General features: G+C 36.6%; 1 protein-coding gene across 1 annotated transcript in view; it reads left to right on the forward strand.

Moving 5' to 3' along the window:
- Positions 1 to 3,793: 3,793 nt before the first annotated feature.
- Positions 3,794 to 20,248, forward strand: part of UNC79 (unc-79 homolog (C. elegans)) — a gene marked incomplete at its 3' end in the record, with an annotated part of 28,926 nt that continues 12,471 nt past the window's right edge. The window contains exons 1-4 of the mRNA XM_008594977.1: positions 3,794 to 4,671; positions 5,391 to 5,511; positions 12,418 to 12,722; positions 14,884 to 15,054. Of these exons, the coding sequence (XP_008593199.1) occupies positions 4,515 to 4,671; positions 5,391 to 5,511; positions 12,418 to 12,722; positions 14,884 to 15,054 (754 nt within the window). The remainder of the gene's footprint in view (positions 4,672 to 5,390; positions 5,512 to 12,417; positions 12,723 to 14,883; positions 15,055 to 20,248) is intronic.

A 20,248-nucleotide genomic window follows, 5' to 3' on the forward strand; every position in this document is an offset into this window, starting at 1 on the left:
AAAAAAAAAAAAAAAAAAAAAAAAAAAAAAAAAAAAGTCGGCTTTGAAGTATGAGTAGGAGTTTGGGCTGGCCCTGTGGCGCACTCAGGAGAGTGTGGCACTCTGAGCGCAGCGACGTTCCTGCCGCGGGTTTGGATCCTATATAGAGATGGCCGGTGTGCTCACTGGCTGAGCACGGTGCGGGCGACACCACACCAAGGGTTGCGATCCCCTTCCTGGTCACGAAAAAGACAAAAAAAAAAAAAAGAAAAAAAAAAAGGAGTTAGACAAAACGTGAAGGGAAAAGCACGCTAGAAAGAGGAACAAGCACATGTAAAGGTTTTCAGGCAAAAAAATAGCTTTGTGTGTTAAAAAAATAAAACTGGACAAACTGGCGTGTTTGGCTCTTGCGGCATGATATTAGATTGGAAGACAGGCAGGGACCTTGTATATTACATTAAGGATTTTGGATTTTATCCTGAGGGCAATGGGCAGCCACTGAAGGATTTTAAGCAGAGGATTGCACGAAGCAGTTTACAATTTAAAAAGATCTCTTTGGCTTCTCTGAGGAGAAGTAACTGGAGAGAGGCAAGAGAATCCAGGAGATGAGTTAGGCTTTAGTATCCATCTGGAGACGATGGATTCTGAAAGGAGTAATAACAAAGCAATAAAGAACAGGAGATGGTTTGTAGAGGTATTTTGGTGGTAGCATCGATAGGACTTAATGATTAATAGGACTTAGTGATGGATTGGATTAGGGGAACGAGGGAGAGGGAATAGGAACTGTCAAGGATGATTTTCAGAATATTTTGCTTGAATGACTTGATAGATTACAAAGATGGTAGAGTGGGTTTCATTTAGGAGAGTGGGAGGAGAGAGAGCGTTCATTGTTGGATGTGTTTACTTTGAGATATCTATGATTCCCAAGTGAAGAAATTGAATAGATAAGGTCTGTTGTTCAAAAGAGATACCCATCTGGGATGGAGAGATGCATTTAAGAGTGCTTGGCACATAGATAGTACTGAGAGCCCTGTGGATGAATGGGATTGCCTGTGGGGAGAACACTGAGAGAGAGGAACAGAGAGTGTAGGGCTGAGCCCTGGCGAATTCCAACATTTAAACATCAAGTAAATGGGGAGAGGTGGCAAAGCACTTTGAGAGGGATACACTCCAGAGGGGGAAGACCAGGGGAATGTGGTGTCAGGGAAGTCATGGGGAGAAAGTTTCAAGAAAAAGGGAGGGATCGACTGCATGGAATGTGCTGAAAGGTCTAGTAAAATGGTGAGCCGAAAGTGTTCATTGGATTTGGCAAATCGAAGGCTCTAGTTGATTGTGGAAAAAGCAGATTCAGTGCAGTGGTGGAGGTGGAAGCCAAACCAGTGATTGGAAGAAAGAATAAGAAGTGAGGGAGAGATGAGCTTGTGTACACAGCTCTCAATGATCTTGGCTCCGAAGCCAGAGGCCAGTGGCTGGAGGGGGATGGGAAGTCAAGGGAGAGGTTTTTTGTCTCCCTTTGACAAGGGAGATTCTAGAGTTTGTTTGAATGCTGGTGGGAATGATCTGGTAAAGAGGGAGAGATGAATGATGTAGGAGAGACAACTGGTGGATGGAAGGCTCTAGTGGTGGGATTGATGTTTGACAGGAAAAGGAAAGAAGGAGATGCAAGGAGGTTTTTGGTGTCTACTATGTGTTCAGTATGTACTAGGTACTATGCTAAGTGATTTACACAATAACTTATTTATTATTCACAATAGCCCTGTGAAGTTGATATAATTATCCCCATTTTACAGATGAGGAAACGGGGGTTAAGTAGAGATAGAGCCAAGGTCTTAATTCAGTATGTTTGATTTCATCCTCTCACTTACGGGATTTCCTCTAGAATGGTGTATTAGTTTGTTCAGGCCACCATCAAAGTACCAGAGACCAGGTGGTTTAAACACAGGAATCTATTTTCTCACAGTTCTGGAGGGTTGAAGTCCAAGATCAAAGTGTTGGCAGGTTTGGTTTCTCCTGAGGCTTGTCTCCTCGGCTTGCAGACAGCCGCCTTCTTGCTTGTCCTCACATGACCTCCTCTCTGTGCTCCTGTGTTCCTGCTGTCTTCTTGTGTGTTCTAATCTCTTCTTATGACACCAGTCAGATTGGATTAGGGCACATCACTGTAACAGCCACACTTTAACTTAATAACCTCTTTAAATGCCTTATCTCCAAATACAGTCACATTTAGAGATTAGGATTTCAACATATAAATTTTGGTGGTGACACAATTAAGTCCATAACAGATGGTTTCTTAAAGTATAAGGAAAGGAACTGGCATAGGGGGAGTTTTGAAGAGCGTGTAACTATAATTGAAGAGTAGAAGAAGGCGCTTACTAGAGAAATGTAGCCTTAGGGTCCGTTGAGGTTGGAGATCATTCGTCTATATTCATCCTGTCCAATTATCTGAGTCTCTGCAGCGGTGGCATAGGGGGAGTTTTGAAGAGCGTGTAACTATAATTGAAGAGTAGAAGAAGGCGCTTACTAGAGAAATGTAGCCTTAGGGTCAGTTGAGGTTGGAGATCATTCGTCTATATTCATCCTGTCCAATTATCTGAGTCTCTGCAGCGGTAGTCAGGTACATGCGTGCAGAACAAGAGCTCTGCTTTGATGAGATTGCTGGGTACTCACCTGGGCTTATTAGCCAGCCAAACAATCATCACTGATGTACAAGGTTGAAATGTAAATAACTTTTATTTAGATATTCAGCACAATCACAAATTACTATTTGCCAGGGAACTTTCTAGCTGTTCTCAAATAGTTGAAGGCGAAATCTATGACTGCTAAGATTTTTTTTGCATTCACCAATGTACAAATTAGCTTGAACATTTCCCCCAACCTGTTCTATATATTGTCTTTCATCATAACTCACCAATTCTTCCTCTTTTTCTCCTCACCTTTATTTCTTCCTTTTTTTCTCCATCTTCACTCATCCATAATTTGAGTAACTACTAGGTATCTGGCCCTAGGCATAAAAAGAGTCCACAATGTATTTTGTATGTATGTGTATGTACAAAAAACAAGTAATAAGTGCTGTTATTAAAGTGTTAATTAATTTGTTCATTTAATCCTACAAATATATCGAGTACCTAGTAAGTGCCAGAGAGAATGTTAGGCTTGGGACAGAGACTTGAGTAAGATATAATTTCTGACTTCAAGAAATTTACAACCTGGTGTAGAAAAATAAACAGGTAAGTAAACAAAGACAATACAAATGTGACTTTCGTAAAATACTATAATATCTCAGAGAAGGAAGTGACTGTAGTCTTTGCTTTCCCATGCATGTTTGGATACCCGCTGAAAAGAGCTATTGCTGCATTTTAACGAAATGAACTATAAAAAGAGTTTCCATTCATTTCACTCACATTTTTGAATGCTTGCAATCGTTGTGTAGTGACAGTTTTATAGCTCTTGAATTATGAGCAAGCTATTGAGTTGGGGGATCTATGGCTTTTCTCTTCATTTGAGCATTTGTCCACAAGCTGCACTATCATCAACTCCTTTTTTAGGTGGTGGAATGATTAATGGTATTCCTGAAATACTCTACAGAAACCCGCTGAATATTAAAACTTGAGAAATCATAGTAACAAAGCATTACTGTAATGATGGGTGAGCAGAGAGCATGTGCTGGCCTAGCATATATTTCAGATGTTTGGAACTCGGAATTATTATTAATGTGTTTGTGGGGGGCCCTCATAATGTGACTTTTAAAAATATAATTGATAGCAGATCAAAAACACTGAGAAGAAAATGGATTTTTGTAGATTATGTAATTGAAACAGTTCAAGTGTCACCTACTTTTACCTTATCTTAGGAAAAAATTTATTTACAACCAAACACTTATGAGATTGAGACAATGGATATAAACTTTCTTCAGAGCTGATGTGCTATATAAACTCAAGGTATTATTATCTGTAATCTAGACATTTCTTCGGGAAAATGCTAACCATATTATGGAAACAGTTCAGGTAATAGAAGGGAGAAAAGGCAAATCTGATAAATGGTATATGTAGGATTTAGAATCAATGATTAACCTAATAACTGCTGAAAATTGCTTTGGTGTCATGCTATGAAAATTCACTGTCTGCATGTTGATTTCATTTCGGAATTGTATTCTAGAACATGTCCTAGTGGAAAGAGCACGGATTGGGAGTCAGGAAATCTAAGTGCTAGTCTAGCTGCACCATTGATTACCTGTGTGCCTCATTTTCCCCATCTTTAAAATGAAATGGCTATGGGAAAAGCTCTCTAAGGTCCTTCCAGTTCTGATATTTTATCGTTCTGTGATTCTGTGTCCCACATCTATCAAAAGCACTTTGACTTTCTTTAAATTGCTTAAGCCAGCATTTCAGTTAGAATGCATCCAGGGGCTTAATTCCATGGGCTATGGGGAACAGGAAGGCCTTGCTTCTCCAGGACTTGATATGTCTTCTGTTAACTGCTGACAGTGAGCCATACCACCTAAAAGGCTCCTTTGGTAGCCTTAAAGATTGAAAGGACAAATGGACAGTATTGTGAACTCTGTGGAAGAGGAGACCAGAGAGACGTTGATCATCATGGCTCCTTGGGATTTGCAAAGAGGAATGACTAGAACTGGGCCATTCACTACAGCCAGGTCAAAGGTCAGGTCAGGAATGTGGACAATGCTGGTGACTCCAGGTAGGTCTAGGAGGGCGAATAAACCTATTTAGTCCCTCCTGAATCTTGAGAAGATCTGAGCAGCAAAGCTCAGAAAGCTATTAGGAAGTTTCCTAATTTATGAAATTCTTTGGAAGAAAAATGTGACATTAATTTTTCTATTTTTATTACTGCACAATCATCGCATTCTTACTTAATACTCACCCACTACTCTTAACATATCCTCATAGTTCAAGCATTAACTAATCATGCTTTCACAATGACATATGAATTAAAAATCTGGTTTTGATTTATACCATTGGGCAATGACCTCCCTATTTTTTAGGATATTTAGAGTGTTGTTGAAAGACCTTTGAATTTTCTCCTTCAATTTTAGTTAAGCAATATTAAATATATTTCTCTGCTGGCAGAGATTGTTATCTATTATTATTTTGCCAATAATAAGCTAACTGGGGAGTGATTAGAAAACTATTTGGAATACTGCTTTTCTTACTAATAAAAAAATTAATGGATAATTTGTGAGTAGGATATTAAACCAGATAACTAAAAATAATTTTGTGCGCTGAATACAATTATAAGAAATTAAAAGTCTTTTGTAATTGTTTCTGTCATGGAATTCCAGTAACAATTTACATTTGTTCCTTACAATACTGATTAAATTCCTGTATGTAGTCATTTAAAAAAAATACATATTGCAAGATGATTCTTTTTTTTTTTTTTTTTGTTCTGCTTTTATCTAGTTGCTTCCAAGATTCGGTACTTGCAGGAATATCATAACCGGGTTCTTCACAACATTTATCCTGTACCATCAGGAACAGATATTGCAAACACCTTGAAATACTTTTCTCAGACCTTGTTAAGGTAAGCTTTTAAATATCCTCTACTTTGACAGAATTATTAGGTAGTACTGCTGAATTTATTGGGACCTAAATTTTTATTGAATTGAAAGTTTTGAAGGGCCCTAAGTTTTTTAGTGCTCTGCCGGAAGAGTCTGGACTCAAGGGCTTTGGGTGTACATAGTAGGTCAGATCCCCGGCCTAACTGAAAAAAATGGGTTGCAGGGCTACTGCCTGCTTTTCTCAGTTGAAGATCTTTTCAAGAGATTGATAAAATGACAGAAGTTCTTTGTTTGGCACTAATATAATGTGGGATTGAAAGGAGAGCCTACATTGCTTAAAATTAAGAATAGGAAGGACTTTTGGTCTAAAAGAAAATCAGAATTATGTAACTTTTTAGTTTCATCAATAGCATTTCCTATTTCCCTAAGTGTAATGTATAGTGATGTTATTTTTAATCTGCGTAACACTATAAGTGTTCAACAAGCTTTATAATCAATGTTGAAATTTCATGGATGGCAAGGAAATGAAAACCTAGGAGCTCTTTTTAGTTATTTTTAATCTGCGTAACACTATAAGTGTTCAACAAGCTATTTATAATCAATGTTGAAATTTCATGGATGGCAAGGAAATGAAAACCTAGGAGCTCTTTTTATCCTGTCTCCTTTTACTGTCTGCTTCATACTTCTCATTAGGAAAACGAGCAAAGTTGAGCTTTTTAAGTAAAGCCTCAGTTATTTTGGGAAATAACACAGAAGTCAGAAGAACACCTCACTTTCCATTGAATTCCAAGGCTCGGTCTCTTCCATTACCATGATCTTCTTACTTCAAATCTGATTTTGGAAACACATAAATTGGCTTGCTACTGTTTCTTTTAGCTCTATAGCAGCAAAAATTTTGTAAGACAGATATTAGGAGAACATGACTGTATTGGATCTGGAGTTTCCAGCTCTCTAAGGCTTTGCCATGGCATTGACAGACCGAAAACTTTGTAGAAAGAAGCTTCATGTGATCCAGTCAGCTACTAGTCTTCTGCAGTCCCCTTAATGTCTCTATTCTTTGGAATATCTTTTCTTCTTTAGAAATCTTGAGAATTCTTAGAATCTTTAGTGTCTCTGTTCCATAGTAAAAGGGTTCTGTTTATCAGATTCATAGATTTCATACTTGCATCCTAAATTTAGGACCCTGTTACAGGCTGTTTCCCTTCTTTTCAAATTGTATTGGAATAATTAGCCCAGTTTTCATAGTAATAATCAGATAAATTTATGAAGCAAGGCATCTGATTCTATTCTCTTGAATTCTCCTTTTGTCTTCGAGGGCAGGGTTCTCAAAGGGAAACACTTTCCTTTATCACAGATTCTGAAAGTTCTCAAAGTGAGAGACACTTCAGTAGGAAGCATTCTGAATACTGTTTGCAAAGAAGCTGTGACATCCTATTTGGCAGTTTAAAGCTTGCAGCTTAGCTCTTAGTAATTGTGCCAAAAAGTTAACAAATTTAGGATACTGAAATCATGTTTGCAAGACATGAAGATTCCATTTTCTTGAGCAATGGATCATGAGTATATGATCATGGGTGATACCATTTTAATGGTGAAACTGGTGTTAGGGTAATTTTTTCAAGTGGCCTGTTGGAGAAGATTCTGTGCAATTGAGCTGAGGCCATTTTCAAAGGGAGGCAACATCAACTACTACTACCAATGGTAGTAGAAACAATGGCTATCATCATAGCAAAATTGTGTTACAATAATAGTAGGTGTCAAGCACTGTTCTAAGCACTTTAAATGTGTCATCTCATTTAATCTCTCATAATAATTCTGTAAGTGTATTGTATACCCATTTTATAGATAATAAAACTAAGGCAAGAGTGGTTAAATAAGTTGCTCAAAGTTACTTATCTAATAAGTGTTGGGACCAGGATTTGACCCTGATGGTCTTAATCCACAGCACATGCTCTCAACAAGCACGTTATATTGCTTCTTGTTAGTACTACTATTTATCATACTACAGGGACACTTCTTTCAGAAACAACTTGGTTTGACCTTTGGGAATGCCAGCATCCATTATGACTGCACAGAGTAGTTTTGGCTCTCTTTGAAATTAAGGGAAAAGGGGAGTGCTTAAAACAAAGATTTGCCGTCTTTTCAAAAGTTAAATTGAGCTGCACCTGAGATGATGGGGACAGTGTTTCAATTCCCAGATGTTCTGCCTCTGTCTTCCACGCAGCAATTAGTTGTGGCTAATGGGTCAGAGAAGAGTTGATAGACTATAGTAAATGGGACGGGCACACACACACACACACACACACACGAAAGAAAACAGAGGAATGTAACATGTCATGGGTTGGACTTTAATAATACAGGTTCAACTCTTGGGCTGAACCCAAAAAACAGGACTGGAAACTATTGCCCTATGTATTGGGCTGAGTTATGATTCCTTTCCGTGTTGATATATACATCCATAACAATCGTATTTGTATTTGTTCATTTTATTTATGCTACTAGAAAGTTCAAGATCAATAAGATAGTTTAAATATTTGTTGTCCTAGATTATCGATAGTAAAATTTTCTATTACAAACAAGATGGTTCCCTTTGCATTTTACATATTTTACATTCAGAAGCACTTCTTGCTTCTAGAACTCAGGTTCTTGGAGACAAACAAGAAAGAATTAGAGATGAATTCTCACAAAGTCGCCCTCTGTCTTTCTATTTAGATATTCTCAATGAAGTTAAAATTATTATTGTTATTATTTTTTGTGAAAATATACCACTTGAAATTCCAGCAGCTTCATCTGTGTCAGAATTGCATTTTTAGGGCCGAGCCCGTGGCGCACTCGGGAGAGTGCTGGGAGCGCAGGAGCGCTCCCGCCGTGGGTTCGGATCCTATATAGGGATGGCCCGTGCGCTCACTGGCTGAGCGCGGGTGTGCCGGTCTCAAAAAGGACCAAAAAAAAAAAAAAAAGAATTGCATTTTTAGAGCAATAGTCCTCTGGTATTCACGCATGCCTGCAACTCTCACTGATTTCAGTACAGTTTTATACTTATTTTGAAAGAAGAGATTAGCCTAGATGTTTAACTTCAATTAATTTCATTCACACGAGGGGAGAGATTATATGTTACCATAACTGACTATAAAATCAGTTGAGGAGTCTGCATATGGCCACTTAGTTTATAATTAGACTCATCTTAGAATTCATGGGGGTCCCCTAAATTTTAGTAGTGGAAGGCAAGTCCTATGTTATTCAGCTTGCTAGCCCTTGCACCGAGCAGTGTTTGGCCCTAAGAAGGGGATCAGTAAATTTTGAATTGAATTAACTTTAGTTCAAATTCCATTCAATGCAGGAACCCTTCTAGAGCATTTTCTTAATCTAGGAGTGACCTGGGCTTCTGGGTAGAATTATATCTGAGTTCTGAGGTGTATTCATTTGAATTTAGCAGGGACTGAAATTTGGCAATGAACACACAGTTTACGCACAACTTCAGAGTTTAGTTTTTTATTTGCCTTTAGCATTAGAAGATCATCTAGTTCAATCTCCCCTCCCTGCTACAGAGGAGTCTCTTCATTTTAGATGAGAGGTATTCTGTGGCCATATTTTAAATATCTTCAGGTTTTTAAGGATCTTGCCTTTTACTTGGCACAATATTTAAAGGTTCCCAGTCTTCTTCCTCTGTCAGACATTCTTTTGGAATTCTGTCTTCTGGTGTAGTTCAAGCTGCTAGCGTGTAACATCTTAAAAAATAAATCATTACATTTGGGGAAAGCTGTTTGCTGCTAACTCTTTAGAAAATGTTTAACATGTTTTCAAAAGGGATTCTAGTCTTAGCCCAATAATGTAAATTGAGTTATAATTTCTAATTGCTTAGAAAGAATATGAAAAAAAATATATATATAACCTTCAAATTATTGATTTGAAGTCCATAGATTTAGAGCACAGCATAATCAAATAAATTTTGTTTAGTGCGTAGATTCAACTCAAATGTCAAAAATTCATAGGCTTGTAGGAAGTTTGACATATTAATTTTCTGTGCTATAAATACCTCAGGGCAACTTCTCACCTTCTCACACCCACAGAGGTCTTCTCTTGTCTCATCTTAATGATGGAAGTCAAGGCTTGATAAAGAGGATCTCAGGAGGGAAAAGGAAAGGCGAAAAGTTGGCTTCTGGGTCGAGGTCTTCTGAGCAGGGCATTCTTAGTAACCAAAAATGGTTGGGTCTACAGACCTCTGGGAAATAATTTTAAATGGGGAGAATGGTTTTATCATTCCCAAGTTAGACAGTTTGGTTGGGGAAATTATTTTTTTCCTGAATAAGCTTCACAAATGTCATAAAATCACAATGCATTCTACATTAATTCATAAGCCCTTCTTAAGTTTTTCCACAAATGAAAACATTTCCTTACATTGAGACATGAGTGGAATTTAAACTTGGTTTCATGGATAAATCATTTTCAGCCATTTTTTTCTCAACCTCACCGAATTCCTAAATCTAAAGGCAGTGAGAGAGAAGTTTTGCTGTTTCAATGCTGACATGCGTCCCTCCCTGCATGTATGAGGCTGTTGCTTTTGTGTGGAAAGCCCACATGTACAGGAAGGGAAAAATATCAAAGTAGTCTCCAAGGCTGATTTGATTAGTGCTTGTTAAATTATATCAAACTTTGGAAAAATACTAATGTATATTTGAAAAAATAATGTGTTATATTTTCCCCACCAAGGAGATGTTAGATCAGAGCACTGCATTTAATTTAAAGGATAGCATTAATTTATGATATGCAGCTATTCTATTCTCTAAGGAAAAACCTTCTTCTTTCCACTTCTATAAGTAGAACCACATCTCATAGTTTTGAGAAGATGCTGTGTTAGATCAGAGCACTGCATTTAATTTAAAGGATAGCATTAATTTATGATATGCAGCTATTCTATTCTCTAAGGCAAAACCTTCTTCTTTCCACTTCTATAAGTAGAACCACATCTCATAGTTTTGAGAAGATGCTGGTAGTAGACTAATTTAGGGCTGAAGTTTGGGAAATAATATATTGGACTTATATCCATTGTGATTCTAAAGGAATTGTCATTAGGGTAGTATCCTGCAGGATTAAAACATGCTTTTGGTGACTGGGCTTATCAAGAATATAACATTTAAAGGTGGTACTCTTAGGAGTAATTGAGTTATATGAGAAAAGTATAAAGTCTGATGGAAAATCTGATGCATTTTATAATAGATGTAGGCAGGCAGGGGTAAGTGGAATGCTGATATTGTCACATTGTAAAGTCAAATATACATCACACACACAAAAAGGTAAATTAAATCCCTTTAAAAGTAAAAAAAAATACACCAAATCTTAAGTTATATATTGCTAAGAAGTATTACATAACTATTCTGAAATTATTTTTATTATTATCAATTGTTTTTCCCTGGACATTGGGTAACAGAAGACAAAGGAAATCGAGGTAAATTAGGCACATGGAAAATAAAAAGCATGTAGTCATTTTTCTTACATTGTAACATTATTTTGCACTAAGAGTAAATAAAAATAAATGTAAACTTGACATAGCAAGCATGCTTGACACTAACCAATTCTTCACATCACTGTAAAATCGTAAATGTAATTTCATTAACTAAGAACTTAGTAATGTTTGATGCACATGGAATAAGTGTAAAACAGGTTCTTTTTATGTAACAAAATATTTATAAACTGTTATCTATTTTGACTAACATCCAAGTATACCATATAAAAGCACTTTGTAAGTGCACCAGATATTATTATTATAATGTAAAGCTGTTGTCTTTAATGATAAATAGTATAGCCTAATTTTAAAAAACCTAAACATTTGGCTAAGCAGTAATTTCTTCTATTTTTTAAATTAACAACTTTTCTGCTTTATTGCTTTTACTAAAAGTTTTTTATTTTAAAATTAAGGCTAAAAGAAAACCAATCTATTTTTAGAAGTTATTTTTATTCCCCTTAAACTTTTTTTAACTTCCTAATTATCTTTCCTTTAGTTTTTAGTGAGTTTTGTTGAATAATAACGTAAGTAGTAGCAGTAATATATGAGAACTTATTGTATGATGTACAGCTACATGATAGACAATGCTTGCTTAGTCTTTAGAATTTTGAAGGTAACTAATAAGCCACTGTTTGTATTCATAAATAAAATGTTTCCTCCCTAACATGCAAAATTTAAAAAACACACATAAATAACCATTATCATTAGTTCACAAACATATGCTATGGACCATCTAGTATATATTATTTTATAGCTTTTCCAATGTAGTTTAGCTAACATTTTAGAAATATGTATTATTTCTAAATTCATATGCCTGTTTAAACTTCATTATCTCAAATGATACTGACAGAATGTCATGAAACAGTATCATAATATACATATAGACATTATTTTGATGCAATAAACATGTGATTTTTAAGACTTTCTTAATAAACACACATGTTTATTCTTTGCTAAAACATGTTTCTGCAAGTGCCGTACCTATATTTTGCAAGTTTCTATTTACCTGATTAAGACAGTCTTGCTGAAAACTTCTTTTCTTTTGAAAGCTCCTTATAATTAGAAATAAGAGCCCTTCATCATTAGACAAAGCCATTGTTTTTCCTTCCAGGAAACCTCCTTCACCAAATTGATGAACTGTAAAACATGGGTTTGGCACTGAAACATGCATTTTTATATTTTTGCTCCTTACTAACCAGATAACACATGAGATGCAATGAAACTTCCACAAAGTACACTTGTGTTATTGGTATCTCTGAGCTTGAAGCAATGTGACCAGCACTAGATTTGTAGACCCTGCTGGTGTGGCAATTGCATCTTATGTGGGATGTATCTGGTGTTTTATTATTTGTTTTAGAGTGTCATTTCAATGTAATGTGCTGTTCTTTGTGTCTTTGTTGTCTCTTTTTTTTCTTTGTCCCCCCAACAGCATTTTGTCCCGCACAGGGAAGAAGGAAAACCAAGATGCCTCCAATTTGACAGTGCCCATGACCATGTGTCTTTTTCCTGTGCCATTCCCACTCACCCCATCTCTAAGACCGCAGGTCAGTTCCATCAACCCTACTGTTACTCGCTCCCTCCTTTACAGCGTCCTGCGAGATGCTCCCTCAGAACGCGGCCCGCAAAGTCGTGATGCTCAGTTGTCAGACTACCCTTCTTTGGACTACCAAGGCCTCTACGTGACTTTGGTGACTCTCCTGGATCTAGTTCCTTTACTACAGCATGGCCAACACGGTGAGCATTTAATCGAAACCTTTGGAAGTGTGCACATATATTATGAATATGTAGGATGCTGAGTAAGGGGCTCAGGGACTGTTGTAATAAATCGTGTGAAAGGGCTTTGTGTGGCTAAAGCCTTTCTTACACTGAAACTTAATTCTGGTGTTTCCCATTATTGTTTTACACTGTTTTACTGCCAGAGGGAAGTTATCCAAGGGAGCCTGTATTGGGGGAGAATAGACTGGAGGAAGGAGGAAGGACATAACAAGAAATTCTCTCTTTTCCCCTGATCAGTTTATTCATGGGGATTCTTGTTGAAATTGTAATTGGGGAGCTAAGGTTTTAAAGCTTGCCTCCAGAAAATGTAAGAGGCAAAGCTTGAAAAGCAGGCTCTGATCTATTGACTGATTCTGTGATTTTTTGGGACAAATCACAGAATCTCTCTGGGATCCATTTTTCCTGTCTTTAAAGTCAGGAGGTTAGATAAGAAGAAATCTCTAAGAACTCTTCCAAATTTAATTAACAGTCAATAGTCATTACAAAATGTTGTACCAAAATGTTGGTACAGAATATAATGGTGCTATATGCTGTATACAGGGTATAGCATACAGTGTTAACGAAGCATACTTCAGAATAGAAACCTAAGAGCATGTTTCTTTTCTTAACTCTTTCCCCTTTCTACTGTGTGTCTTTAGTCAATTTCATTATCTTGCTTGCTAGTCAAATTCTTTTAAGTCATAAAAAGTATAATAATATCTACTGCCTAACCACCCAAAATGTATTTGGGAAAATCAAATGCAAAACCATACAGTAAGAACAGGGATTTTTGCAGAAAATGCACTTTAAAACATTAGTTGTCTTAACTTTAAAACACTGATAAATTTGGTCTCTGGAAGTACGATAACCAAAGTTTCACTGTACAGAAAAATTGGAATTTTGGGAAATGTGTGGGTGGGTGGGCTGCAAAACAAACAAAAATCTATTCTTTTCTATTATAATGAATACAAAAATGACCAAAGTCTTTATTGTCGATTCTTGGCTGATGGCCTGTATTTTGGAAGGTCTACAAATATCAGAATGTACATTTAGTGTGATGGAATTTGGTCTACGTGCATTCTAAAACTAAATAGTTATGGTTTTTGAATGTCCTCTATTTTTACTCCTTGTGCAGGTAATAACAATAGTAACTATTAATATTAATAATAATGGCTAATATTTGTGGAACACATTATGTGCTATGCGAAGCACTTCACATTTTTCTCATTTAAACCTCCTAACAATCCTTCTAATGAAGTGAGGTAGGTATCGTTACTATCCACATTTAAAAATGTTGATAGATTATTATCACATGGCACTCCTTTCATGATAATTGATTGCTAAATACACAGGGTCATGCAGTACTAGCTTATGGCTTCCTTTCTTTGGTGCTTGCTGAATCTGCCACTTTGCTGGAGTTGCAAATTACCCTACTGCCTAAGACTTCAGATTTAGGACCATTGTGGTTTAGTTAACGGAGCAGAAGCAGCGTGGTTTTATTTCTAGTCCTGTCCTTGACTTTTCTAAAACTTCCATTGGGCAAGTAATCTAACAGCATTGTGCCTCAGTTATCTTGTGTAAAATGTAATTGAGATAAGAACACTGAAGGGATTTCAGGGTTTATTTTCACATGGAAAGGGCTATGAATTTATGAGATCAAGTAGTAATATTAATACCACGTATTACTGAAGATTGATAGGGTGTTGAACGCTCATGTAATAGATATTTATATATATATATATATATTTTTTTTTGTCTTTTTCGTGACCGGTAAGGGGATTGCAACCCTTGGTGTGGTGTCGCCCACACTGCGCTCAGCCAGTGAGCGCACGGGCCATCCCTATATAGGATCCGAACCCGCGGTGGGAGCGTTGCTGCGCTCCCAGCGCTGCGCTCTCCTGAGTGCACCACGGGGCGGCCCAGATATTTATATTTTTTAATATATTTGTCCATCGGTCATTTATTGACCAACCTCTGTATACATAGCACACTATAGTAAGGAGTATGTTTCAGAACTCTTAACAGAGAGGGAACAATAGTTGCTTATATTTTAAACGCTCATTAAACCTCAAAATGTAAAATTAGCATATTTTGTTAATGGCAAGTATTCAGTGACTGATTACTCAATTTTGTTTTGTAGATCTTGGACAGTCAATATTTTATACAACTACGTGTTTGCTACCCTTTCTGAATGATGATATTCTGAGTACTTTGCCCTACACGATGATATCAACGTTAGCTACCTTTCCTCCATTTCTGCACAAGGATATTATTGAATATCTTAGCACATCTTTTCTACCAATGGCTATATGTAAGTTAATCTTACCTAATTCTAGATTATTTTTAATGTATTGAATGAACGGAAATTGCTTTTGCTGTTATTGGCTCTAGATTTTCATGGTTATAATGGAATCACTTGTTATATACATGTCCTGCGATTTAAATTGTCACTTTAGCATGGATATTATGGTGAAAATCAAAAAAACTGAAAGATAATTTTACCTCAGAATTGTTTTATTCACGTAGAATAGGAAGAAAGAACATGTCAAAGGACAGCCTATATTTCCTATATATAAATTACAGAATCTTTTGCCATGTTAAAAAAAAAAAGGTGGAGAGAGTGTTGCCTCAGATATAGAAATCGTTATCTTTTGCATCTAAAAGGGTGTGATGGAAAGGGCAGTAGAGTCGGGATGCGTAGATTCTGGTCCCAACTCTGTCTTCAAGTTGCTGTGTGTTGTCGAGTAGATCACATAGTTGAAACCTCATCTACAGAATGAGGATCGCATCAGCTTTCCCTTGCAGGGGTGTTGTGATGATAACATGAGTCAAAATTTACGAAAACACTTTGAAAAAAGCTAAAGCGTGCAACTCATGTGCAAGGTGTGGTTATAAACACAGAACTGATTTGAATTTTATTTCACTTTTATAGACTTAATTCTGCAGGCTTTCCAGACATGAGAGCAAAGACAAAAAACCAAAACCAAAACCAAAAAACTACAAAAAACCTTGGGTTGTGGTTTTTATGATGAAAATCCTTCCATAGTATTTTTTAAAGGAATAGATTATAGACTAATCCATGTTTCAGTGGGTAATGTGAAAAGATTGTGGGTTTAGGAGTCAAACAGATCCAGATTCAAGTCACAGCCCTGCCACCGACTAGCTGTGTGTGTGACCTTAGGCAAATTACTTAAGCTTTCTGTTTCTTACCTGTAAAATGAGAGTAATAATAACAGCTACCTCATGGGGTTGTTGTGATAATTAAGATGATTAACCTGGTATATTGCTAAAGTGCTAGCACAATGCCTGATATGCAATAAGTGTTAGTTTACTTCTCTCCTTCCATCTGTTTTCATTCTATAAAAATACCTTTATTGGTCACATTCAACTCCTAGCAATCATTTTTTACCATTTTAATTTTATGTGCTCATGATCTTATTAAAATTGTTGCTCTGTACTAACAATTGGTAAACATATATAACTTTTGAGCTGCATTTGCTATTTTTACAATCAAATTTAATTTTAGCTATGGAATTGTAATTTTCATGTGTTTTCAGCAAAGAGTTTGACTTCTGCCTAAATTATAATATAATTAAAAAAAAAATTAGCAGACTGAGCATACCATTCAAGTAATTGAATATTTGATCATTCTCTTTTTTTGTTCTGTATCATCTTACTGACAAATACTTGTTTACGGATATAGTCTTAGAATTGTATAGTAATGTTTTTTTTTAAATAAGTGATATTATCTATTAAACTTAGGCATAGGAATTCTTGTTTTTTTGTGGAATAGCATGTGAAGCTGTATCTTTCTAATAATTAATCTTATTCACTGTATTCCTGCCTCTTAGGAATAAGTTATCAATTTTGGGAGAGGTGCTAAATACATCAGGCCTCTGAAGTTATGCTTAAGATTGATTGAGTATGGTGACAGCTGGCAATTTATTTCTTCACATTTGACTATTAATTCTACTTAGTTAGAAACACAGACCCCAAAACACACCTTGTAGTCATGTTAGAATTCTTACTAATATAACTGTTTGAACCTTGGCACCTGAGGAGAACAAAACAGTAAGTGGAGTTAACAAAATTTGTATGGTTTTTAGTATTTATTAGTGGAATAACTTGATGTTCTTTTAAGGTATGAACAAGCCGCTTCATGTCTCTGGGACTCTTTTTTCCCCCCCAACCATAAAGAAGGGGTTTGGAAAAAATGTTTAATCTCTAAGGTTATTTCTTGCATAATAATTCTAGGTTAAGTTACATCAATCTCATTTTACGTATGAGGCACATGTCTTTCTGTGACCCAGCTTTTGATCTGGTTCATGAGTTTATTTGTTGCTCTGGTTTTAGTCTCTTAGTTTTGACTTTTGGTTTTCAACATTATTCCTGTAATTCAATAGTAACCAATTGTTGTCATCTTTAATCTTTGAAAGTAACCTGTAGTACCAACCTTTACAGCCAAACTGTCACACGGTTCAGGCATTTCTTTTGTACAGAGACACAGATCCAAAGATAGAAGGGACCTGGATCCAGACCAATCATGTTAAAGGCTTGATGTGAGAATGTGTGTCTCTTCATTGTCTCCACGTTGTTTCTATTTTTGGTAGTAGTTTCAGTATCTATAAAGTCTGACCAAAACAAGACTGGAGCATTCAACTTTTTCCAGAATATTTTTATTTTAAGACTGAGATGTTAGGATGAAGGATGTTGCATTTTCTGAGTACTTTATTAAGTCTTTAAGACAAAAAGGTTTTTGTCCTAACTCTGGTGTGTTCTTAGGGTCAGTTATAAAACATGGATGGTTTTTCACGTATTAAATGAAATGTTAGGATGAAGGATGTTGCATTTTCTGAGTACTTTATTAAGTCTTTAAGACAAAAAGGTTTTTGTCTTAACTCTGGTGTGTTCTTAGGGTCAGTTATAAAACATGGATGGTTTTTCACGTATTAAATGATTATATCATTAAGGACCTAGAAGATGAAGTTCTGAGCTTTGAAGTGGACCTAGTGAGGTACCACATCTCTTTCAGGTTGGGCCAGCATGTGTATCAGATATGTCTTTCATGCCATCTTTTTCAATAAACCAAGTGCTATACTTTTATTTTTAAGTAACTCCTTTTGAGGTTCTGCAGAGGAAATTTATTTATTATAAAATTTTTCTTTGACATGACCTTTTCTTTTTAACTCCTTCCATAAATAAAATATACTTCTCTTTATTCCAAATGTGTGCAATATGCTTTGTTTATAAAAGATATATTAAGGGAGTTACTAAGAATTGAAAAAGTCATTTGCATGTTACCATGGAAACCCCTCTTCTTCCAATAGAGGATCTGTGATTTGTGAACCACATTGAAATATGGATGTTTGGAAGATGGTGCTTTGGCAGAGAAGAGAGAAAGCTAGTTCTAAATGAATATTAATTGACGTAGACTACATTATTTTAAAGATAATAATAAAGCTGAACAATTATATCAGTTCAAGATGCTTCTAGTATTCTCTAATATCCTGGACTATGCAGTCTCATCTAGCTTTTTTTTCCAATTTAAATTTTTTCAAAAAGTCACTTACACTCTGGAAAAATAAAGGTTCATTCAGATCTTTGCATTGACTTAAAAGCAATTGTGTGATTTAATTGAATATCTGGTTCTACACCATTGGCCCTGCATCATTTTTTGTTCCATTATTACTACTAGGATGTGTGTTATGTTTCTATGATCTTCCAAAGAATAAAAGATAGTAAAAAAGACAGCAAAATATTGATGATATTTAAATAATATTTAATATATGCAATCTGTTTAATTAGTGAATAATTATTTTTATAAGGTAGGTCTTACTATACTATAACAGCTTTATTGCTGAATCATGGACAATGTTTTGGAATAGGAATCCAGAAGAGCTGAATTGTGGTTCTTCGGCTGTCAGCAAATCTCTTAACCTTTTTGAACTTCAGTTTCCTCAGTTGTAAAATGGTGAACCATCCTAACTTCCCGTGTCTACATACCATGTTTGTTGTAAAGACCATGAAATAACATATGGGCATGGCCTTTGAATATTGCATGATTTTAATACAAGTCCATAACAGACCAAATGCATAGTCAAATCACAGGCATGTCAAATCCCATTGCAACTAATTCCAATATTCTGTTGAAATTCACATGTTGTTCTGAAATTTTATCATCTTAAATATTGCTTGAGGTAAGGGGCTATATCCCCTGGGGCTTGGGATCTTTTTCCTCCTAGAATTTGTTGTATACAACAGTAATTATTATACCAGGTTCTGAGCTCATAGAACCTGACAGAACACTTCCGCAGTATTGATAGGCATCTCTATGACTTTTCATTAATCTACCAATCTGCAAATATTTTAATGCTGCATAGACTTCAGGGTCATGCTGTCTTAGTTTTCCCTTTATTTTTTAACTGATATGCCCTTCTGAAGGCAAGAAAGTCTTATGCTTAAACCATGGCTCATGGAACACAGTTACCTCTGCTCACACAAACAGAGGGCCTGAGTAGAGGAGAGACTACTTGTTAATCCAGGTAATGCAGTCTGGCAAAGCACATTCTGGAAATGATTCTGTCATATGACAGAATGGGCACCAGAATGTGTTTTTTTCTTTCCAGAAGACTCTCTTACTTTACCCTTTAGGAAAGTGTAAAGCCCGTGGGGTTTATTTCAATCTATCCCAATTCAGACCACTTCTTAACAACCATCTCTCATCTGAACCCATCCAATAGTTGCCGAACTGGTCTCCTTACTTCCTCTCTTAGCCCTCCTACCTGCTGTTCTCCACCAAAAAGCCAGAGCTGTCCTCCAAACATGTAAATCAGATCAGGTCACTTCCCTCATCAAAACCAGCCAGCTTCCCATCACTTTTACAAATCGAATTACTTGGCGCACCAGGCCTTCTGCCTACCTTCCTACTGTCATCCGTGTGTTTGCTCTGCACTATACGTGTCGGCCTTTCTGCCGTTTCATAAAGGCTCTGAGCTTTTGCTTTTGCTCCCTCCTTTATACTTTGTCTCAAAAGTGCTTGTCCCAAATGAATCATGGTCACATGATTTGCTTCCTTACTTTCTTTAGGCCTCAGCTCAAGTACCACATCTTTTGAGATGCCCTTCCTTACCCTCTGGATAAAACAGGACCTTCTGTCACTTTCTTTTTTTTTTTTTTTCCCCTTTTTGTCTTTTTTCGTGACCGGCAATGGATCGCAACCCTCAGTGTCACGCCCGTACCAGACCAGGACTGGCAACGGGATCGCAACCCTCGGTGTTGCGCCCGCACCTCGCTCAGCCAGTGAGCGGCCGGTCTGTATGTGGGATCCGAACCCTTCGCGGGAGCGCCACCGCGCTCCCAAGCGGCGCCCGGGCTGGCCCCTGTCACTTTCTATCTATTCTGTCGCACTGCTTTATATTTCTCACAGGTGTCTGTTCGCCCTTTCCTTTAGAACAGTGCTGTCCACTGAACTTCCTGCGATGATGGAAATGTTCTGTAAAATTCTG

This window comes from Galeopterus variegatus, unplaced genomic scaffold (assembly GCF_000696425.1).
Source record: "Galeopterus variegatus unplaced genomic scaffold, G_variegatus-3.0.2 Scaffold168, whole genome shotgun sequence".
Taxonomy (NCBI): Eukaryota; Metazoa; Chordata; class Mammalia; order Dermoptera; family Cynocephalidae; genus Galeopterus; species Galeopterus variegatus.